We start from the raw sequence: 24,368 nt of genomic DNA on the forward strand, positions 1-24,368 counted from the left end.
GACTTTTGTCACCGGCGCCGGCTTCCAGTGTTTTCGGGCCTACCAGGCCTGCCCTTAACACCTCCCGCTGAGTATCTGAGGGGGGAGGGAGCGCGCTGCAGCAGCACAGTCCAGCCCATTCTATAGCCACACTGCCTCCTTCACTCACAGTATTAAGGCTTTGCCTCTTGCTGGAAAAAGCTGCTCCTCCCCCGGGTCGACGGGTGCAGGCCTACACGATCCTCGGCCTTGCGTAGCTGCGCTGGCTGGTGGTCAGTGTTGCTGAGGGAGAGGAGGCACTCACTCCCCCTCCCTGTCTCTTAGCAACCCCTGCTCCGTTACACCGGGATGTCTGTGCGCCTTGGCTTGGGTCCGTCTCTATTCAGCACTCCAAGCCTGAACGCGCGGGTCCGCACACGCTCCAGCCCAGCGATGTGCTCCGGCCGAATGCTCCAGGAGATCAGTGTCGCGGGAGGCGAGCTCTGCCGAGACCTGCACCCCTCCTCGTTGCCTCCCTGCCCAAGCCGCCGCTGAATCGTACACTGGGAGGTGTCAGCAATGTTCCGCCACCCCGTAGGGTCTGCTGTATGTAGCTATTAGGTTGGGGCCCGGGTGAAGGACCGGAGCGGCGAGCAGGCACATCCTACTCGGTCACCATCTTGGCCACGCCTCAGGACCCTAGTTTTTGTGCATCAGTGGTCAGTGTCTTGCATGGCTCTGTGCTTCTGGCGTGGAATGTTGTGTAAAAGAACTGAAGTCAGCGCGCAGGGGCGGCTTCTAAGTAGATAATGCAACATCATCCCGGCGATCATGACGACTAATGCGGAGTTGACCAACGCCACCTACTGATGCACAGGGGTACTGCTGAGAACAATTTCTCCGGATCCAGTCTGACGCCTGGGGGTAATTCTAAGAAGGAAGCTTAAACTAATATATGTCTCTTACAGATATATTTGCTCTTTATGTAGCTGATAATGTTGCCCCTGAGAGAGGTCTTGAGTGCCTTCCAGAGTGTCACCGGGGATGCGACTGAGTCTGTATTTACCCCAAAATAGTATGTGATGGCTTCTGAAATGTGTTTCTTCGTCTCAGTGTCCTGTTGCCACTATGAGCCCTCCCACAATTCCTGCCATTGTCCTCTCGAACCCAGACATAGAAGTAGCTCAAGTGGAGAGTGGTAGGACAAACCTTTAGCGTGAATGTGTGCTCCGCCACCCAGTGAGCATGGTAAGAAGAGATAGTCTAGGCAAGAAAATACTGTATGTGCTCTGGAGTAAAAGAATGTAGCATATTTCCCAAGAGTTTAGGGCCCTCCATATATATGACAGACCCGACGCCTCAAACTTGGCCAGGAATGAAGGCCCCACCCTCACCAGACCTATCCATTTTCCAGCTTGCCACCCCATTTAGGTAACCTCCCAAGACCCAGAGCCCTGTTGGAAGTTGCACCTCCAGAGCTCCAATGACCGTGAGGAAGTCCATTGTATTGGGGGGGCATACTCACTAATCAAGGATATGGGCTGACCGTGCAGGAGCCCAGATATTGCTATGTATCTACCCCAATTCTTGTGCCACAGTTGTGTAACCTTCAAGGGCAAGTGATAGTGATCAGTACCGCCGCTCCCCTGGACCCCCTTGTGAAGCCTTTGTGGAATACCTGAGAGAAAAAAATATGTGCCAGGAATGGATATCTGGTTATCCCATATGATTCTCTTGAAGAAGAATGTACTCCCGAGAGGCGTTTAGCCGCTCTCATTATCACGCAACCTCGCCCGCTCTGGTAAGCCATTAACATTCCAAGTCAGAATTCATGTATGGGCCGGCCCTGGGGTTGTATGCATGCTTGTTCAGCCATGTTTGGGCTCGTTATTTTGGTATTTTAACTTGGGAAGGATGCGGGCACTGGTTGGTGCCAGGCGGTGATTTAGTGTGAACAAGCCTGATAAAGAAAACAAGTAAATTAAGAAAAACATTGCCCACTGCACCCCTCCCTATACTTTGAGAACTGGAAGTACCTGTCATGGAATAAACTGGGCAAACACAAGGAGATGATGGAAGAAGCACTGAAACTTTTCAGGCACTCACCCCCAGTCACAAATCTGGGTTGAATCCATAATCGTTCTTCAGCTCACTTCACCACCCCTATTCAGACCCAGCCATATGCAAATCAGTCTTGACCCTGTTCCTCATGGGAACTGCCAAGCCAGGTCGTCCCTGGACCGTAAACAATCATCCTAGGACCAGTGTCGGGGTAACACCCCATATCACTCAGGCTGGCTCACTTCGCCACTCCTATTCAGACCCAGCCGTATGCTAATCAGTCTTGACCCTGTTCCTCATGGGAACTGCCAAGCCAGGTCTTCCCTGCACCGTAAACAAGCATCCTAGGACCGGTTTAGGGGTAACACCCCTCCTCAGTCAGGCTAGCTTGAATCCAGTGGCAAAGTGAGCAAGGAACTCACTTTTGGGCATACCCTGCCAATTTAGGGCGAACAAAGCAAACACAAGGAGATGATGGACGGAGCAATGAAACTTTCCAGACACTCTCCCCCAGTCACAGTTCTGGGTTGAATCCATCATCGTTCTTTAGCTCACTTCGCCACCCCAGATCATACCCAGCCATATGCAAATCAGTCTTGACCCTGTTCCTCATGGGAACAGTCCAGCCTGATCTGCCAAGCCAGGTCTTCTCTGGACCGGAAACAGGCATGCTGGGACCGGTTTCAAGGTAACACCCCTCATCAGCCAGGCTAGCTTGAATCCAGTGGCAATTTAGGGTGAACACAGCAAACACAAGGAGATGGGATAAACTGGGAATAAGTGCCAACAGGGCAGGCAAACCCCAACCCTGTTTCCGTACGCCCTATTCACTCCACAAATCCCCATAACACAGCCCTGAATTCCCAAGTCAAAGTGATAAGCGCAAGATGGCCACGCCTCTCCCCTAGCAGTTGCAGCAAGTTACCGGCCTTTGGAGCACCCTGGAACCTGGAGTCCCACCAGGGTGGAGAGTGCAGCAGCGAAAGGGAAACAGCCCAGGCAATGACAGCGTCCCGCACTGTGGGGTAGAAGGCAGCGATATAGGCGCAAGATGGCCACGCACCTCCCCCAGCAGCTGCAGTAAGTTACGGGCCTTTGGGGCATTTTGGGACCTGGAGTCCCACCAGGGTGGAGAGTGCGGCAGCAAAAGGAAAACAGCCCAGGCGATGACTTAAAGAACTAAAAAGGTGTACCCTTAGGAGCCCGCATGGGCCTTGGAAAAAGTGATTTGTTGCTAGTACACCAATGAGATTGCATTGCAAGAATTTGAATAGTAGAATATCAAAATAGTAGGAGGGTACGAGTGAAGTAAGCGCTGATATATATGTGGCTCAAGCTCAGGATATATATGAAGGGGCATGATCCACACCAAGGCCTGTGTTGTGCACTCTGTGGGGGTCTACCGTCATCCCTAAGGTGTCCCTGAAAACTGACGGTTAATTTGTCCCACATCAGAGCAATGGTACATTGACTTGGGCACAAACCATCGCTCTTTAGACCTTCTTGCATCGCCTCATCCCTCCAGTTTGACTCCAAGAGAGCGCTGAGCTTTTACATCCATTGTACCAAGGAGCATTTGATGGACAATCAACTCTTTGTGGGGTTCTCTGGAGCATAGAAGGACAAGGTGGTGTATAAGCTGACCATCTCATGGTGGACTATTCTCTGCAGTAAGATCTGCTATGCATTGGCTATGACGTATCCTCCACAAGCCCAAGGGCTCAGTACACCATACTTAAGGCTGCTAATACTGCTTTGACATGCAAAATACTTGTGCTGGTTATCTGCTAGATTGCTACGTGGGCATCAGTGCACATGTTCACAAATCACTGTTGCCTTGACAGTCTGCTTCATCGGAATGGGAATTTCTCCTGTTTGGTCATGCAGGACTTTTTTTATCTGAGCCATTCCACAGATACACCATGTTGGGCGGTAACTGCTTTTGGCTCTATTCACAAGGTGGGATACCTACAGTTAGAAGTATCCATCAGAAGAATAAGTTCCTTTTTTGGGGGGTAACTTGTCTTTATTCAGAGTTGTATAAAATAGGTACAGCATATGTTACTACATCAGGGGGGAAAATGAGCAGTAAAATAATGCAATGAGCATTATTCAATTCAAATCCCAGCTCACCTGGTGTTTGCATCGCACCTGGCGCAGCGACTAGCCCAGGAGCAGCATAACATAAGACATATCACCACAACATAGGAGTATATGAAACATACAGTACAACCCCAATAGGATAGGAAAGATCCAGGCAAAGGAAAAACAGAACAATACAATAAAACCGTGATTGTGGCAGCAGTAAACGAGACGGGAATGAGCGTCAACAGGGGCCACACATCCGGAGAGAGAAGGAAAGGCGGCATCAAAACTGGGCTCCTAGTCCTTCGAAGAAGGAGGGGAGGGAAATAAACACCATCCCCTTCAGGGGAGTCACTAGGGCGTCCGGCAATTCACGGCCCAACCCATTTAAAGAGAGGAATAAGAGCCAGTCTGAACCCAGTAATACCAATCAGCCGTAGACAGGCCCTCCGTCGCGCACTGGTCCACCAGACACACACTTGGACCACAACTATCTTCATCTGCAGTGACACAGTCAACACCCCTTCCACCGGTACACACCCCACTCCTGAAAGCTCAGCACAGAAGTGCTGAAAGAGCCGAGGAGGCCACCTCTCTGGGTGTTTCCAGTGCACGGCAATACAGCATTTGGCAAAAACAAGATCCAGAGGGCAAACCGCTATCACACCCAGGACCTGGATTTTGGGGCCGGGGAACCCCCAGCAAACAAAGCTTGACTCAAGCCTGAAGAATAGGCTACTTACCTTCAGTAATCCTCTTTCTGTTTGATAGTCTATCTATTTGCAGATACCTCACTACTCTCTGATGGCCCGTTCTGTGGAATGGTCTCCTTTTCCATCTACAAAGGTCCTAATTTAGGAAGCTGCACACTGTTCCTTCCAGTCTGCTGATGGACTCTGCGTCTGAGAGAGCGGACAAACTATAGAGAGAAAAGAAACTGATATTGTGCTTGAGTGGTGCTTTTATATGGCTCAATTCGTCATTTCTGGAGTAGAACGAAGTAGGTGTGGAGTTACACTGCGAAGCCCACCGGCATTAAGGAGCAAAGCTTTTTGAGTTTCTGGATCCAGTCTTGTGCATGGGGATATTCACAGAGTGAGAAATCAGCAGTTAGAGCGTTCACTAGACGGAGCATAACCAAAGGTAAGTGGCTTCTTTACACAAACAAGTGTATCACATAAAGATGTGTAAGCAAAAGACTGTTGGATTTTTTGTGTGAAGAGTTTACTTGTGAATTGATGTTTAAAGTGATTGTAAGAAAAAATGATGTCTAACTTGTGTCAATAGAAACACAGTAATAGAAGAATTCAAGGCTCTGTTGTATGCATCTCAAGCATGGTCTTTCTGAAAGAATGAACCAATTTGTTGAAACCTGTGTGTAAAGGGTGATAAGCAGTCATGTTTCACTTAAAGAATTGTTGAGACACTATTTGGTCACATCCCATAGCTCTCAAATAGTGTGAAGGGAGTTTTGCAATTTGTAGGGTTGAGAACACAATTAGCAATATCAAAAGTGAGCCCATTATGGCTGAAAAATTAAAGAAGTAATGTCGGGAAGAACCCTTGATAGTGAATCAAGAGATAAGATGCAAAAAGTGGTATGGTAATCACCAAAGACAATTAGTGGTTGTTCGATGATATAGGGCTGGTTAAGAAGAAGGGACAGTAAAAAAGGAAGATCAGGCTATCTAGGACCTTTTGTGGTTACGGAGGTAAGAATAGATGTTCTGGTGATCGATTTGGGTGAAGTGTACATTCTGACGAGGTTAGAGAAGGCAAAGATTGGTAAAGGTGGAAATGTAGAAGTGGAAGCCAATCAATAGGATGGTGTTGATTTTCTTAAGGATAATACCAGGAAAGGGACAAGTTACCCATTTTGGATGAAACATGTTGTAACCTGGTAAGCAGGTTTGCCTATCAAGATTCCAGCAGGATTTAATTGTTATACTGTAAAATATTTTATGCAGATGTTAAGCATACTCTTGCTGTATATTTGGTTGTGCCATGCTGTTCTATAATATTTGTAGTGTATTTACACCATTTTTCCTTAACTATATTTAAGTCAATGTGCTATAATGTTGTTGTTTTCCTACTTTGTTAGTTTGTATCGCACCTTTGCACTTTGCATTCCCAGCTAATCTAAATTCTGTGTGTGGTAAATGGGGAGAAGTGTTGTGGCTGTACATAGTTAATTATATGATAAAGGAATTAATCAATGTCATGTTGGAGTAAGAATGTTGAGCTACTCTTGGCAGTTGCTGAGTGGCTGTGCCTCTGTTTCGATTGTGGTACCATGTACTCTTTCCTCGGAAATGGATTCATCCTGGACCATTTCTGGAGTAGTGCTGTGCTTTGAATAGGTTAAAATTCTATCTGTGGCCTACAATTTAAGTCCTCCATATGCCTGAGGTGACTTTATTCCACTTCACCAGGCACTGGAATGAACTCCCTTAGGAAGTCAGTAAAAAGCAGATTATCTGTGGAATACTTGTAACTGCAGATCCGACCGCATCCAGCCTCTCAAAATCAGCTGGAAAGTCACCAGGTCTTCAATTAAAAGATCGGACCCTACAAGTGTCTTCTGACACAGACCTGGACCTGCACCTGGCTTTGGTACCCCCCGAATTTCCTGGCCATCATCAACCCTGCAGCAAATAGCCTTTTTCAAGTAGGGGTGTCTTTCATTTGCTTGCAGCTCCCTCTCGAACGACTTCATGCTGCACATAGCCACAAGGTGATCCACCTGGACATCCAGCTGCAGACCCACCATCTGGACCTGCTTACCTCTTGGGACTTGGTTCTGGTCCCAATTCTGATGCCAGTTCACACTTCCACCCTGAGCCCTGGGTCCTCGCCAGTTCTTTCCATGCCAGCACTGATGCAGACTCTCCTGGCGCTAGCCTTAGATCCAGCTCTGACACCAGTCTCTGACCTTGAGCCATTGTTCATCTCCTCTGGTTTATGCCACGCAGCAAGATTACAAAAGCGCAACCAGTTAGTATGGAACAAAACTCTAATCCTTTGCCTCAATTCCAGTACTATCAGAGGCCAGAGGCCTTATTCAGAGCCAACTCTGATGCGGCTCAAGGTATGCAAAGATTTCCCAACAGCACTGATGGTGAAAATGAGGCAGGCAAACTACTTTCCCCTCAGTTTAACAATGATGGACTATACCTGGATTTACAAAATATCACTGGGATAGATATGTCTCCATAGAGCTAGAATACCCACGTGGGCCACCAATGGTAGAAAGTGCCTCATTCGCAGTATTTGTCCGAGGGTAGGAGAAATTCTTGATTTACTGTTACCTTTTGGTGAAACTAAGAAAAAATCATTAACGGAGATACTTCAACTGGGTCCTACCTCTTCTGAGTGGCTATTGCGATTTAATGAGTTGCTCACGGGCACTCTTAAGGCCACCTCGTATAAGCCATCCTCACCACCTGGGTCAATCAACCAGTAGCCTGGCGACAGACCAGAAGCCGGTGAGCCCAAGTTTTTGGCAGAGCATCCTACACCTGAAAACTTGGTGGTACAGGCATGAGCAAGTAAAGTCACTCCTAATATCTTTTCTACAAGTCCCCTGGATAGATCTAAACATATTGATGACTTTGGAAAGGGAATTATCCCTTCCACTAATTTAGCCGTACGATCCTTAAATGCATTGTGCCTTCTGGGCAGGTACACTCAGGCTTTAGGAGACATGGCCAGTGAGATCTCGCCGGGCATCCCTGAAGGCCTCAAAGCCGGGATGCTTCAAACAATACATGATTCCAGAACACAACAGAGTATGTCTTGCTTGTCTTCAATCACACAGTTGTTGCCTGTGGGTCAGGGTGGGGTCAGAACACTTCCAATTTGTCCTGCTCCCATTTAGCGTTACCACTGCCCCTTTGGTGCTCATGAAAGAGATGGTGGTAGTCGCTGCTCACCTTCAGAGGTCGGGGATACATGTTTCCTTCCTTAACAATTGGCTGCTCTAGGTGGGCTTTTCACAGTCCGTCATCGACCATCAACCGATGAACTCCTGACATCTTTGAGGCTTTTCATCAATTAGCTGAACTCCCAACCGGTCCCCAAGAAAAGGATTCCCTTCATTGAGGCTGTCCTAGGTAAGGTGGAGTTCAAGGTCTTTCCACTGCTGCAGTGAGTTCAGGACATGGAGTATATGATCCTGATGTTTCAGGTGCAATCCTGGGCCTCTGTGAGGGCAGCAGTTTTGCCCACTTGTTTCTGCCAGATTTCCTAATCTAAGTTCAAATCTCAGTCTGCCCATCTTTGAGAGGTCCAGCTGCGGTATCTCTTTTAAAGGTGAAGAATCTGTAGTTAGAAGTATCCATCAGAAGAGGAAGTTACTTACATTTGATAACACTGTTTCTGGTGAATACTCAATCTAACCACAGATTCCTCACCGCCCTCCTACTTAATGTGGATTGGCTTCCTTCACGTATACAATTGTCCCAAAACGGAATGTGGCACACTGTCCCTAGCATCTGAGAGGGCGGATGGAGAAAGGTAATGAAACTGACGTCAACGTGCAGGGGTGGTGCTTATGTGTAGCTCCACTCTTTCTCCTCAGGGCGCAGTGGAGCCACCGTGGAACTGCATGCTGCCACATCCTGATGCACGGGATCCCTGTTACAGAATTCTCCAGAACCAGTGTGGGGATATTCTAAATATTAGGAATCTGAAATTAGAGTATTCACTAGACTGAGAGTTACGGAAGGGAGGCAACGTGTTCATATGTGCGTATGTAGATGGTTTGCCTATCTACTTTTGAGGGTCTCTTTCCTCTTGGTCTCTGTTCATAACTTGGATTCCTGACGTTCTTCAGCATCGTAAGCAACTGAATTTGCAGTTGTGGCAAAAATACGTAGGAATTATGCAAATGGTCATTTTATGAAGCAGGAATCAGGGAGATTTGCTGCTGTTAGTAGGATGTTCGACGCTTTAAAGACCAAAACTATATGTTGTCGAAGGCTACACAAGCAGGAAATTCTTGCAGGACTGAGGAAATGCAACTACTCGTCAGAGATTTGATTCAATGGGGTTCAGAAAGAGAACAGTACCAAGTGCCTTCTTTTGTTCCCTAAGAGAAAACAATGTAACCTTTTCCTTCTATTTATTTTCAATTTTCCACCAATTGTACGCTGAGAAGGACTCCTAAATCAGCTTGGTTACGTGTTAGCCCAGCATGAGGATGGAAGCGAGGGGAATAATTAGTGAGATAATACAAGCTATGAATTTCCCAAGTGATCAGAAGAGAGTGACCTGAGATGAGGAATCACTGACAATCCCATTCTCTCGTCAAAATGCATCCCAACTACTAGTTATACAAACATTGATAACCCCAATAATTTGGTCTTTTGTGTAGCAAAAAGCTTCTATGTTCAAACACCTGAGTAGGGTGAATGTCTGGCAAGGCAGAGAGCCTGAAAAGAGCGTTTTACTCAAAATATATTCCGCATTTATTATACACGATTGACTGCATCTGAACCTTGATTATATGAGAAACAGCAACCGGAGTTCAGATCTGTAACACCAATGCATAAATGTCAGGTCTTTATGGCAGATGCCTGTTTTACCCAAGATCGAAATATAAAAGATCTCATAAGTATGAAAGCCAGAATATGCAAAAGGTAATTTCTTTTCCACCAGTTGGTGTCATATATTACCAGCCCACAGGATTATTGCTCACAGAATGCTTGCCCATCAGCAACTTCCTGGTGAATGCATGTTTGTTTTGCAGACTGACATGGTTTGTTTTATTTCCTCCTTAAACCATTGCATTCACCTCCATGCAACTTCTTAGCAGCTTGGAATGCTGCCGAAGCCCCCTCCATGGTAATAATGAAAGATGCCACCTAACAGTGCGGCTCCCAGCTTGCTCTTAAGATGCCACGATAGCAGGGCGGTGCAAAGGACCTGTGGATAGGAGGACATGTGGAGCGTAAGGGATAGGATAACAGATGGGAAAAGGATAGTCTGAGAAGAGATCCAGGGTATCTATCTCCTGGACAGAGTGCAGAGCGGAGATCAGCAATATTTGTTCCTGCAGCATGTGCACACCTTCTGGCTTCAAGTTTTATGTCAACGAATGTCAGCACATTCAGAGTTGAGATCGACCTCTACGGGGGACTATCCACTGCATTTGTTGTCCACTGTAGCAACGTGACTCTTTGCATGCCTGTGTCCTTCAGCGAAAGAGCCCAGGGGCAAATATCTGACACATGACTTCTAGGATATCAAGGATGCATGGCTTGGAGAATGCCAGGGATGCATTGTCCCTCTAATAAAATTGTTTTTCATCAATGGAATGTTTGTGCCAGTACAAGCCAAAAAGCCTAGGAACGAATGGACCAAAGGTACTCAGGGTAGCATGAGTCTAACATTTTACAATCAGGGTTCAATAAATAGATAATCAGCAGTCCAGACCTATAATGAAAAATTCTCTTTCACTCTGACCAGCGGATAATTCTACAGACCTTCCTAGCAGCAATCAGACTTCCTTAATTAACAGTTTAAAGAGTATCACCAATTTGTCGTCGTTTGACAGTTCCCTCTTAATTTATTGTTAAGATCCAGGCCTTTTGAAACAACAATAGAAGCTTGGTAAGTACTCTAAAGCAACGCTACTCCGTTTATCCCATGATGTCCTTTAAGAATTTCTTGTATTTCCATCACTTCAGCTTTTTGGGGTTTAACTTAGTGTCTTATAAGCATATATCTTGTTGGTTGATGTGTTGTCTGTAGGTTCCTCTGGTTTACTATGATGCTAAGAGTTCTAACCCCTTGTGGAATAGTCCCATTTGCTCAGCCATTCATTGCTGGACTGCAAGCCTCCGGTCCACCACCACCACCAGAATAGTCCTCGAGAAAGCCTTTCTCAGACCTAGGGAACCTAGTGTTTGCTGTCCAGTGAGCATGTAGTCTATAGTCATCAGAACCTCTAGCTAGAACAAGAGCCCTGCATAATGTCAAGCCATGTTGCTCTGTGTGAGAGAAGAGTTTCATTGCATAGCAGATACATGGTTCTTCACAAGCCCTATAAAGCACGGCCTACAAGAACTAATTTGTTACACAAAAAAAGTTAGTGACCACACAAAACACTTGCCACGCTATAAAATTCTGAACTTTATTTTCTGGTATGATAAGTACAAATAATTTAAACAGTCCATGAAAAAGTGTCTTACAATTGCCACACTTGTAACCCCAGTAATAAATAATCTAGAACTAAAACGCAAAGTGGTTTCTGTTTTTTCCTGTTTTTTTTATTTTTTCCATTCGTTTTTCATGTTTACTGTTTTTGTAGGTTATTATTTTGTCTGAATCTTCATCGCTTTCCCAGCCACGATTTAACTGTCCCAAAAAAGCATCTGAAGCAACCTTGTACAGGCACTCAATCTTTCTGCCATACCCCACTCCACATTTACAAGGGAAAGATCTTGGACATCGAAGAGAGGGATGTCTTGACAGATTCTGACTCTCCATCAGGGGTTTTTGTACTCCAAGAAGGGCAACAATAAAACCACTTCAAGAGAGTAATCTCCTTATCATTCCACCATTTCGTTTATTCCATATTTTGGTGAATCTCAAAACCTGGAAATTTCATCTGGTCCCTGAGCTCAAAAAGCATCTGGGCTACTTTAGATATGTATACTCCTGCATTTTAAATGGGTGAGAAGTGACATTTTTGTAGAAAAAGAATCGGTGAGCGAACCATTGATGGCTGCAGGCAGGTGCTGCTACTTCTTGCTCACTTATTCTCGGCTTTTGGGATTTGAAGTCAACCAGTGATGGAGCCATAAACTGTACCGTAAAAGATTTTAAATGTATGGAGCAGGCACAGCCTGCACCATACATTGTTTGCCCTGTATGTGCAGCTAAACCCCCTCCAAAATTCAATCACAGTGCACCCCTCGCCTTCCTGTTGAGAATGGACTTGGAAAACTGTTCAAGGTAACATTACAGATAAGATGTGTATTATAGTCCTCTTCATGTACTAGGACAGTAGTCTGTGAAAGGGTTTTTATGTTGCTTTGGCCTTTTAGCAGTAACCCTTTTGTGGAAAAGAGTAACCACTAGATCTTCCCACTCAAAGTTGACATTAGCCTAATCTAACCAACAGTGGAAATGGGTGGGTAAGCAATCAACTGCCCAGAAATTTGAGTTGTTATGGAACTGTATTGGTTCAACACACAGGAAATCTCAATACTTGTGAAAATTGACAGCAAACATCTTGTCCATTAAAGGATTCAACTAGAGTAATCGGTGGAGGGAAACTCTTTAGATAGTGTTTAAGTAACTTCTTAACATACAATGAGTTTGCAGGGTGGAGTCGACACACACACATCTTAATTGTTCTACTTTTGCCAGTGGTAGACGAGGACAAATTTGCAATCAGAAGCGCAGGAAATCCAGTGGTAGCAAGGAACCTTTATTTACTGCACCTGGACAAGACTTTAGATCTACCACTTCGCCCGTTTTCACGTTTCTTTACATTCTCATTCCATAGATGGCCCATTGCACTTTCATTGGGAATCATGAGCTTGTCACTATTTATTTGAATACCTACACCAACAATGTTCTGTTTAGGCCTGGGTGTTGGCCATCTATCTTTTAATATAAATAGCTGTACATTTAGCTTGTCGAGCTATGGAATTTAATTTCTACCTAAAATAGAAATATTGCACTTACAACCTAACTACTCTGTTTTTGCAAAATTCCTTGTACATCTTTTAATTCTTGTAAAATTCTAGAATAATCTGTGGCATACTACAGATTCGCGCTTCAGAACGTGGGGTTGTGGTGAGTGGGGCAGCTTTTTTCCCCTTCTTCTCTGGAATATTTTGGAGGACGATCCATTCTATGTCAGCATTTCTGAGTCCCCACCCCTTGTGCAGCTTTTTCTATAGTGCGGCCTCATTGTGACCCCCTATCATCCAGCAAGTCTGTTATCTGTAACTTGCACTGGAAAAGAGGCCACCATGACACTGGTTCAACAATACCGTTCTCTTTCCCACTGTTTAAGAAGTGTCAAAGTCTCATGGTTCCCCTCTGCCTCCGAAAGAAAGTAGGACTGACCCATTCAACTGTGTCCTTACTGTACCCCAAGTATGTGCATTCTATTTCACATTACACCTGTGTGCCCCCCTTTACTCAGCAATAGAGCAGTAAAAATGGAGGAAACCAAAGCATGTTATTTGGAACGAATGTACCAATAATAAGCACAAATTCAGCCATTTATTACTACAGTGCAAAGGTCAAGTCAAATGTTTTGCCCTAGTAGTACTTCATCTTCTGGCTCTTGTGTACCAGAATCATCCCCAAGAACTCGTCTGCTTCCCATTATGGGCCTATGCAAAGTGGTGGATTCTGGGTCTGCTTAAAGAGCTGAACAACTTGGCATAGGAATCTATGCAGATCCACAGAGAGTAATATGCTATTTAGGGCCATCTCATTGAGGGCTCTCTTGAGTCATTACCCCAACATGCACTCAACAACAAAATATAGCTTACTACTGTGTTCTGTTTTAATTCCCGTGGTGCCAAATGAAGATTTGCTCAGTTTCTTTCTTTGAGGCTCTCACGCCCTTAGCCCGCTGCTCTTTGCATACCTGTTCTGTCACGTTATCCTCGCAACTTTGTTTACTTTCTGTGTTTTTTTGGTAGGACTCCAAGAATGCCAACTCCTCATTGCTTGGCACCAGGAACGAAATTCTTCACGTTTCCCTGCTTTGAGCACAACAATCCTACAAGCTGGTGCCGAACGGCGCCTGTCTTTTGAGTGTCACTTTATTCTGATCAATTAAACTTGCTTCAGTTGCAGTGTGCAGAGTAAAGAAACAGTTCTGCCCCACAATGGCAATACCTACCAAGTAGTCTACAAAATCAAGAATATAAAAAGCACACAAACGTGAAATAAGCTTTTGTAGGACTGGGTGCACCCATGCATTCTGTAAAGTGGGGAACTGAAATAAATTTGAACCAGAGGACAGTCCATTGGCAAGGTGGAGTGGGGCAGGTTGCAGTTCTAAGCAGAACCTGTCCATAAATAGGGTAACTCATACCAGCTGGTAGACTGAAAAAAAGCAACAAAGGACAAAGTTTGATTAACTCTATATGACACAAAAGGAACAATCTAAATAGGTTTTAACTACACCATTTTATTACAGAGGTCTAATCAGTGCACTTTGCCCTTTTTCGGAGAGCGTCAAGCTTTTCTTTTGCTTTTTCCATTATCATTTTTAAACCATTTTGTTCATTTTTAAACTTGTTTTTACTTCAATAAATTAGTCATAACCACTTTCCTGGCAAATTAAAAAATATTTTTTTTAACTTGCAGATAGGATGAGGTAACATAAATATACACAGATATGTACTTATACAAGGCAGTAATAAATATTTAAGTTAACAATAAGTTAAAAAACTACAAGAAGCTAAAATTCGCAAAAAGATATACACGCATTTGAAGGCGGCTGTTTTTTGTCTTTTGCCACAGAAGCGCCTACAGTTTTTCCACAAGACACAATTTGAACACATTCATTGCAACTCAAGTAAGTCTAACTAAGTCTCTAAAATCATTATAAACAAGTAAAACTGGAACAAATTTCTAAGACATTTAAAACATTTTTCTTTTTAAATAAAAATAGCAAAAATTAGACCCCCTCCACCCTTTTCTCTGTTTAGCGGTTGCATTTGTGTGTTGGAATGATTTAGGTGATTTAAGAATGATATTTTCCTTATATAATTGGTAAACATTGCCTAATTATGAAACCCAGCTTTTGAGCCTTCAGGATTGAGATTCATATTCACAGGTATGTAAGGCTCATCTTCCAATAAGTTTGGAGGGATACCTCAGAATCTGAAGAGGGTCCTCAAAAAGGGAGGACATGTCTCCTTCCATGGCTTTTTGGAATACCTATTTTATTCTTCAGTTCCCATATCTCCGTTAGATATCAATGCTGGGTCCTCTACAGGTCTTTCATTTGAATTTGCTTCCTAGGAACCAAAGGTTTTGCTTCACCTGGTTCTGTAGCCTGCACAAGCTGAAGCCTCGATACAATTGTACAGTTTTGCCTCTTGATGCTTGAGATTTTGTGTGGCGTGCACACTAGAATCCTGTCCCCTTATCATGTTTTGTCCAAATTATTTCCAATTTGATTAAGTTTAAGGTCACGTTTTTACTGTTTACAATTCCTCTGTGGCATACAGATCCTTAAAATCTCTGATTGTTGCTCTCTGTAACCAAAGTGTTAAGAAAATCTTGTGAGGCAATACAATATGTATACACTTATTTGTGTGTAGGATTTTGTTAGTGAATTGGGTGCTCCCAGAAATCAAGGATTCCTTGACAATTCTTTCCACAGGTGGGGGAGGGGTCACCCACTGATCGGCCGCCGAAAGGGCGTTACATTAACGCCACTTGTTTTCTAAGCGGCCGCACCAGGCTTTTCGCTACAAAGAATAACTTAATATGCCCAGTTGCGCTGCCACAGCATGGCTACTGGGGCTACAAAAGGCTTGGCGCCCTACACTAATAAATATAAGCACTGAACGAGGCCCTGAATGGGCAGGGGAAAGGGAGAACATTAACAAGAAAGTTAAAGAAAATTAATAAAAGCAAAGAAAAGTGGATTCTGCACTTTTAGAAATCTCGTAGGTTCATCTTCTGTTGTAGATGCTGAACTGTGGGAGTGAGACTTTGCATTTGTTCGTTATCTGAAGGGTCTTTGCCCACTCTTTTTGATATAAGTTATTTCCTATTTTTGATTTTGGTGCAAATGCTAGGCCCTGCAATGCCAGAGTCGAACAGTGAGATGTTACTGGATGGTGCTGCACTCTGTTTTTTGCGACGGATCAGTTCCAAGAAAAACAGATTTGGAGCTAAGGGCCAGAGAAACCGTTGGATTGCTTCTCTGCAGAGGAAAGAAGACACATCTTCAAGGGCTGGTGTAGCTTGCAATGTATGAGACTTATTTGTTGGATTTTGGTTATAAAACCACAAACCTGATGTGGGCAAAGTGCTGTCATTTGAATAAGCTATGGCGGTTTTTGCCTGTTGTTGGGCATGCAGTCCTACTAAGGTTTAAAGGTACGTGAATGACTCTTGCCCAGGTATGAGTTCACTAGCCCCTCTCAAATCATGAGTTAAACCACATCCATAATTTAATTCCAATTAAAAGGGTTTTGTTGTGAAAAACCTTTTCACCGTTCATGCTTATGAGTCACCCAAGGAATGCATGCCTCCGAAGATGCCCAGCTTATCAAGAGGCAAAAGTCCGCAATTTGTTCATGTTTTCATATTCGACAAAGACCAGAGGGATGTACTTGAGAAGGAGTAGGTGCACAGTGTGCTGTACGTGGAGCCACTATTTGTACGTATTATTTTATATCTTGTCTAAATGTTTCAAAGGTACTGATTCAAGTCCTGAATCACCTTTTAGCAATGTGAGCTCTTGTAAAATGGAGACAATGGGGGGTAGAGGGGCTTTTGGGCCCACTTGTACTTAAAAGGGTGTTGTTTATTTACAGGATGTTCAGCAGCCCCAAAGCTGTCTAATCCTGGAACAGGTGAATAGTTTAGTTAAGATCAAGCAGAATTGTTGCGGCAATTTATTAATATATGATCCACCATCAATTTTATGATTGCCTTATTTTGTTCTAGAAACATCTGACTGAAATGTGACAATATAGTCTCCGTAGTCCCCCTTTAGGTCCTGCACTTGAAGCCAATGGTCAGCTTGTGCCACAGAATGTAAAATTAACCACTTACACGTATACCACCAAGTTAGGCAGGGTTTGGAATTTGAGCCAATATCTCACAATAAGCATTTCCCCCAGATTTGCATGACTCACAGTTGTATATGAGGGTTTAAGATTTATAAAAATATCTTGTATAAAACTAGATCTTATAAAAAGTGCTTCAGCGATTGTAACAGGTATTATTTATGACAAACAATGCTTTTGGGGACATTGTTATTAAAGGGGTATTACCATAATTCTGCTGAGAGTTTTTTTCTCCACCATGCGTTTTAGAAGCAAGATGATGATTAATTATCATGTTCACCTTTAATTCACAGCTGTTACAGTGTGCACATAGGAAGTTTTTAGCGGATGGGAATTTCGTTTGATGTCAACAAGTTCAAAGCTCAAAGTAGTGTCCTCAATAAAGTGTTTGCCTTGTATACAAAGGTAGGTTTAACCTTTCTCCGAATCTCATTAGAGCAAAGCAAAAGGTAAACATACATTTATTTTCTCTGCATATCCTATCACTTCTATCTATTTCACATCATGTTTACATGTTTTGAGCATTTGTCTATTCATATTAAATTTAGTTTGTGTTTTTAAAATTCTTATTTTCTTCCAGCTGATTCTCTTTTCATGTTTATATATTAAGGAGCAATTTTTCCCACCCAGGTCTTCTGAGGAATACTCCACACACCCCAGTTGTCCTTCTTTGAGAATGGCAAAACTTTTGTTTTGATGTAGACTTGATCTTTGCTTTGAGTTCTTTTTTAAAACTTTTTTCTTTCTGAACCATATTTCCCCTCCTCTCAATTTCCTCAGTTTTGTAAACTTGGGAAACACGAAGATGTTGAGTGCTTTGCATTTGTCGTTTTGGGCTATTTAAAAAAGTAATTTCCACAGAAACGTACAGCAAAGCAGTAAATGGTTTGAAAAACCTCACGATAGTTGGTATTAAAACAAAATCATTTTGCCTGTTTGGTGGAAGATTGGTGAACTGTGTGAGCTACTGCAATAGTCTACATACCAGGTTTCATCTGTCCATGTCCCCATTTGGAACTGATCCGTCTCGTCCAGCACCTGCAACTGACTTTTCAAATGAAACTATATTGTAATGTCATTTTTTTCTTGTCCTCTTTCCTTTCTTATTTGCCGTCGTGAGATTTTCATTTATTTTTAGGTTTTGATAAGTAAACCTATTGATCACTATGAAAACATATTTTGATCTTTTTGCTCTCCAAAGAAAAATGCAATTAATCTAAAAGTTACTTTGTTTTTGTTTTGTAAAAAAAGAAAATCATGGGTAAAAAAAACATTCCGGAGAAAGTAATCGGAGAGATTGACAAATGATCCCGGATTTTTCCTTAATTTGTTAGTAGTTTGTAATAATCCTTAAAAATAATCTTGACAAATTAAAAATATGCATACACGAGGGGAGAAAAACATCCTCTGATCCTTTCAACTGCAAAGTGAATCATCCGGCCAGAATATTTTCTTCTACTTTTTTTGTCAAGTTCAAGAATCGAGTAAAAATTCTCAACAAGGTCATTTTCCTTTTTTATAAAAATAGATTTTTTTGTTCAGGCTCTTTTTTTGTAGTTTTTTTTGATTTCACATCAAAGAGAAGACCCTCTTTGGCAAAGTTCTGTGTTGTACGAAAGTAAGAAGTGCAGATCTAAAGAGGAATCTGCCTGTCGCCTCATTTATTCTCATGTAAAAACAATCTCTACACCTTTCTTAATCTTACAATATGAAAACCCTTTTGGAGGCGGTGCAATAGTAGGTTTTAAGCACTCTGTTGCTGTCATGCATGTGGGCAGAATAATTTTAAATGGATTTCACTAGATCTGCTCTCCACATATTATTTTGGAGACCTCTGTTGGTATGTCTGTGCACCTTAGGCAGCATGCTGTTACATTTGCTCTCATTACCATGTGACTGTCTGTTTCGTTCAGGGTATGCATTTTCCATTTTAGACATGGCTGCTCCAGTCCTTAGAGCTGTGGTACTCTTACCACGATCTTCAGTGGTGTGGCCGCCGAACACTCTGTCTTCTCAAGGTTTGCAAAATGTCAGCAGTAAAATTGCTGACACCTTGTTGCAAGATAAATTGTGTCACTGGCCACAAACACGATCAGCCCGTCCCTGAAGGCAGCCCTTTTGGATTGGATTCCATGGTTAACTTTCCCTTCTGGGTGGCAATGGGCAACATCAACTCTGGCAGTTCAGTTAGTCAAGCATCTTGGTTAGAGTTCTACAGTTGACATGCTCACCAATGTTGCTGTGGAGACCATATATAGCTTACATGGTGTGTCAACTGGGACACACAACCATGATGGCCTTTTGCGGTAAAATGTACACCTACTGGCCTGTGTAACATGTCACCCGTATTAGTTATTGTGTAAGCTGCCACCCATGAAGTATAGTATTTTGTCTGTCATACAGTTGACTTAAGAGAGGTAATATAATCAGCACGAAGCAGAGCATGTAGCTGATAGACAAAGTGAGGAGCCTGGGATTTTGGCCGCTGGAGTTTCCTATCTTAGTTTTTGTAATAGACTCTCTGAGGAGCAGACTGGGACATTCACAAACTGTCAGCTCAAGACCATTGGAGTCCAGTTTCCCTTCTTCACAAGATGTAGTATTGACACTGCAAATGGATGCCTTTGTAGATACGCCCAATACAAGACAAGTGTGGCATTTTATTTTTACCACTATGGTGCAATCATTCTGTTTGGAGCTCTTGTTGGCTGAAAATGGGATCCAAGCTGTTAGACCCCGGTGCCTCGTTCTTGTGCTTCCCCTACTCAACAGCCATAATATTGGTGGGTTGGAATGGTGTTCTAAGGAGGTTGGATTTAAAGACCACTTAGGTGTCAAATTTCACCAATAATCTGATATATCCTGGTGCTTTTGTGGTCTTATAGTGAGACATTGAAAGTTATTTGACACGTCCAAAGAGTCCTAACTTGTGTAAGCACAATATATAGCTCTGCAAATTTGTTAAGAATTGTCTGACGGTTTAGGATGGTGGATTGAAGTTTTGCACAAGGCAAACTAATCATACAAATGCGTAGGTTCCATGCATTTCTGTGCACCGTAAAAACGTGTAACAAACACGGAATGATGGAAATAGATTTTCTCCCAATATTTACATTATAAAAGATAAATTTGACTCTGGGGATTCACCTACCTCCACCATTCCTTATACATACTGCAGTTACTCCATACGCAAAAGGGATAGGGGTGCACTTCTGTGCAGTGCATTTATTTATTATAATTAAGCCCCGACCCACATGCTAGCTTGCTGGGCACTTTCTGAACATGGGCTATGATGCTTTTTTATAAAATTATTATTAATGTGAGCAGAGGGTCTCTGGCACTCTCTTCTGTAAAGAGAAGGGGTTATTGCGGAATACATTCTCCTTCACTGAAATCTTTTCTTTTTCAAATCAGATTCACTGGACCCTTCTCCTCTGTGAAGATTTATTTGTTATTGCTCGTGATCTTTATCCAGCTGACAGATTTGTAGGCAAGCTCCCATACAGCATCATGCTAGGTTCGTATGGCCTTTGGTTTTTGATTGCTGAAACTGGACAGAAGCACAAACCAGTTAGGACTGCCATCCTGGACTCCTGGGGAACAGGGCTCTCATTGCCAACTAGTGCTTACCCCCCACACAAAAATCTTTATTTTCAGTTTGGATATTACGATTGCACATTTTTAACCACCTTTCAAGACCACAATCCCAAAAATGTAGTCAGTTTTCCAGGAGTGTAGCTCTATTCTTATATATAAAAAGACAGACAATATAGTTGAGGACGATTTAAGTTCCTACTTGTCCCCCTTTAAGAAGAAGAGGCACGAAAGACGCCCCACTCTTTCCTTCATGTGTTTTCTTAAAAAACGTGCATAACTTTCTCATCAGCCTGAGAAATCCTCTTAAAGTGGAGGTCCACAGAGACATGATTTGCTCATATTGGGCTCTACACAGTTAATCTCAAAGGTAGAACTCGCCCATCTCTCCTTTACCCTCCTAGTTGTGATACTCCCCACGTCGCCATCAAGAAAAATGTAATTTGAAAAGTTACATATTTTAAGTCCTTGTACTTCTTCAACAATAGGCTGTTGCCAACCTGGCCAAAGAAAATACATTTGTGAAGATTGTTGGCAGGGAATTTCATTTGTTTTTCCCTCCTCAACCTGAAAAGGCGAGTGTCTCATCGTTTACAAAATGCTTATATATTTTTGCCACTCTGATGTATAAATATATAATCCTGTTTACGTGTTAACAACAAAGCTCTCCACAATGTCTCTATGCTTTGCATTATTGTGAGAACTGGAGCCAAAAAGAAATTGTGATGCTCCAACGTACCCACTTAAAAATGCTTCTTAGTTTGCTTCGGCACGCCACCTCCCCGAGTGCTATGTTGTACAAATAAACCAGACTGAAAATGGAGCTAAGGAAATATTCTTTGTGTAAAGGGAAAAAATTCCAGAGCAGCTCTTTTTAAAATGCTTTTTTGAAGTCCCACTGAGGCAAATGTTCACATCAGGTGCTCAGTGTGCCACAGAATAGAACTTATTTGCTCCTTAGGAAAAGGTTTGGCCTGGATGATAAATATAGGCACATGTACATAAAGATAAATAGATTTTTCGGAAAGCATTACCTTAACACTGGCATAGAGAAAGAAAAAAGGTGTGTTTCAAGGTTAATTGATCATTTTGCTCCTTATTGGCCAGGCCTTATGCATATATTTTCTGGAACTGTGAGTTATGCAATAAAAACAATAGTAAGGGACAGTCCACGTGTTTTTCCTTTGTTTCTCAGCCCTCCCCACCAGGCTTTCATTTTAGCCCTCCCCCGCCCTCTTGCGAGTTTCTCTCATGCCTTGTGCTGCTTACTGGTCTTGAATGACACCTGCAGGACCCGGTCGCCCAGCCGGTAGCCATTCAGGCTAGCGATAGCCATGGCAGCCTCATCGTAGTTGGTCATAGTGACAAAACCAAAGCCTTTGCACTTATTGGTGGTGAAGTCGCGGATGACCTTGACGTTGGTAACTGCACCAAAGGGCCCAAACAGCTGCCACAAGACGCTCTCGTCGGCCTCGGGTGACAGGTTGTAGACGAAGATACACCAGCCAGCTGTGGATGCCCCCGTCAGGTTGACACCGGCCAGGCTGGTCATGCTGTCGATTGTGATGGGCGAGAACCTGGTGATCAAGGAGAGAGGACTACTTTGGATGTGATGCTGAAATTCAACAACTTGGAAACTTGAAAGTCAAACAGAAACTAGGATTCCCCATACATGAGGCACTACACTCTCCCACACCTGAATCGTTCCCGCCCTCCATTATATTTCATCTATTTTCTTAATAAACTGTAAACATTTGCAAATAGTCTGAAAATGTAAACACCTCCAATAAGTAACCGAATCACTTGATTGCATAGCAAGATTCCGGTCCCTTTTCGTTATTGTGCCCAGTTAAAAAGGAATGGTTATGTGTTCAGAGAAACCAATGTTTATCCGTGTTCCCTTAAAAAGAAATGCCTCAAACTCCTTTTCTATAAAGGCAATACAAAAGACAGCACCTCTACTTTTGTGGGGGGGGAGGGGGTTTCATGAGCACAGTGTTTTCCTTCTGTTTCCCAATAGTCTTTCATGTGTTGAATGGGAGTGCCTATTTGGGACTGTCAGTGAATGTACCTTGAAACAGACAATAATTTGTTTTATATCGGTGAAGTTGTAATTTCCAGTGAGTGCTATGTGCCTTTTATAAGCAGGTTTTATTTTCACTTATTTAGCTGAGAGTATGGCCCTCACTGCATCAGTTTTGAAAGGAACGCTTTTATGTCAGACACATGTCTTTTATACCATAGTTCTGCATTCTTATTGGCTGCTGAGTCATAGTTTACCCATCATGAAATGCAGTGTCTTCATCCATAGTTATTTTCGTTTACTAGACTATTTTGCAAGCTATCTTTTTAGTGTTAGTGATTTCGGGCCACTCCTCACACTAATGCAATTTGGGATTTTAGGGACTGTTTATCTTAGTCTCAAAACAGGTGGGGGCCCCAAGTTGTATGGCTACTCCGAGCAGATCATTTTTCGATCTTTTCAAGTGTCTGTACTAGTACATTACAGATCTCCTGTACTTGCGAACATCTCAGGAGGTGCTTAGTTTCTAAAGGAGTACACCAGTGACCCCCTGTGTTACTGACAGTCTCTTATTGATCACAGATGCCAATATTTGTATCCCACTGCTGGGCACTGTTACAGCGGTGCCCTGCATATTGCTGGTGTTTGCTTTGTTTGTGGGGTCTGTTATGACATAGAAAATATCCATAAACAGAGTGCTTCTAAAGCACTGTGCACTATGGGGGTACCAAAACAACCAGTCTCATACAATTCTACCAATTTACAACACGTGTACACGCGTGACCTTGTGATATTGTATCCTCCCTATACAAAGTCCTCTGAAAGTACCTCTACATTAATAGGGGCCTGTATTCTGTGTTAAGGTAGGCATGGGTTAACTCTGTTCCTGTCATGAGTCTGGCAGTGGAGTACAGCTAATAATGTAAAGAGAGGTTGACATTTCAGCTGGAGTTCTTCTTGGTAGTTCCCAACACTCCGCGCACACACACACACACACACACAGACTTAGCGTGTTGGGATGGGTACTTTCCAGTTTCACAATAGAAGTATTTATGCCCTAGAATACAAAGTGTTGTTGATTGGATAGCTAGGACCGGTGTAAAGTGGCATACAAGACTGGGGAACACTTGACAGCTACATTAAAGGAGGTTCTCTGCCATAAACAGGGGTCTGTGTTACTGCTGAGCGATTGTTTCAGCAAACCAGAGCTCTGAAGTTGTCAGTGTGAGCAGCTCATTCAGTCCTCTAATTGCAAGGTATCCACAACCAGTCCAGATATCTCTGCCGTCTCATTCACAGATTTCTAGCTGTTCCACAAAGCTTTCCAGTGTAATTTGGGCATAGCCCACTAAGTTCAAGCTCTCCCATGTCAGGTGCTTCGCTCCCCCCTTCCAAAGACCTCAGGCCTCCTCTGTCGGATGTGAGTATCTCAATCCCTCCATCCAGAAACATCTGAGCAAGTCTAGCAAAAGCCCCTCCTTGTTGAAGTCTAACTACTAAGCACAATCATTGAAGCATAAAAAAAGGACTTGGAGCTGCAATCAACTAAGAAAAGCACCAAATGTGTGTGCAAGACAGGTCACAGGTGAGAACCAGCCATGATATGCTCAACTATCAAGGTAGCCCTGGCAAAAACCGCCTTGGTTCACAGCATACAAGCATACCTAGCTCTTGATGCTCCAGCGATTAGATCATTTGATCGTCTGATTTCTTTGAAGGACGCTACCACTTTTTGCAGACGTGTAGCTGTTCAACAAAGCACTTTCCAAGACTATCCGATACAAGTTAGGAAAGATATGGGAAAGGGAGAATGGCAGTTACCCTTTCCACCGATAGGTGAAGAAGTGAGTAAACAGGAT

General features: G+C 43.2%; 1 protein-coding gene across 11 annotated transcripts in view; it reads right to left on the minus strand.

Moving 5' to 3' along the window:
- Positions 1-11,218: 11,218 nt before the first annotated feature.
- The window catches only part of ELAVL3 (ELAV like RNA binding protein 3), a 135,087-nt gene continuing 121,937 nt past the window's right edge, over positions 11,219-24,368 (minus strand). For 6 of the 11 annotated variants that reach the window (XM_085600564.1, XM_085600559.1, XM_085600556.1 and 3 more), the window contains one exon: positions 11,219-22,084. In XM_085600564.1, coding sequence (XP_085456690.1) covers positions 21,736-22,084 — 349 coding nt within the window. In that variant the 3' untranslated portion in view covers positions 11,219-21,735. The remainder of the gene's footprint in view (positions 22,085-24,368) is intronic. The other 5 variants (XM_085600566.1, XM_085600562.1, XM_085600560.1 and 2 more) reach the window with 2 other exon arrangements.

This window comes from Triturus cristatus, chromosome 4_2 (genome assembly GCF_964204655.1).
Source record: "Triturus cristatus chromosome 4_2, aTriCri1.1, whole genome shotgun sequence".
NCBI classification, from domain to species: Eukaryota; Metazoa; Chordata; class Amphibia; order Caudata; family Salamandridae; genus Triturus; species Triturus cristatus.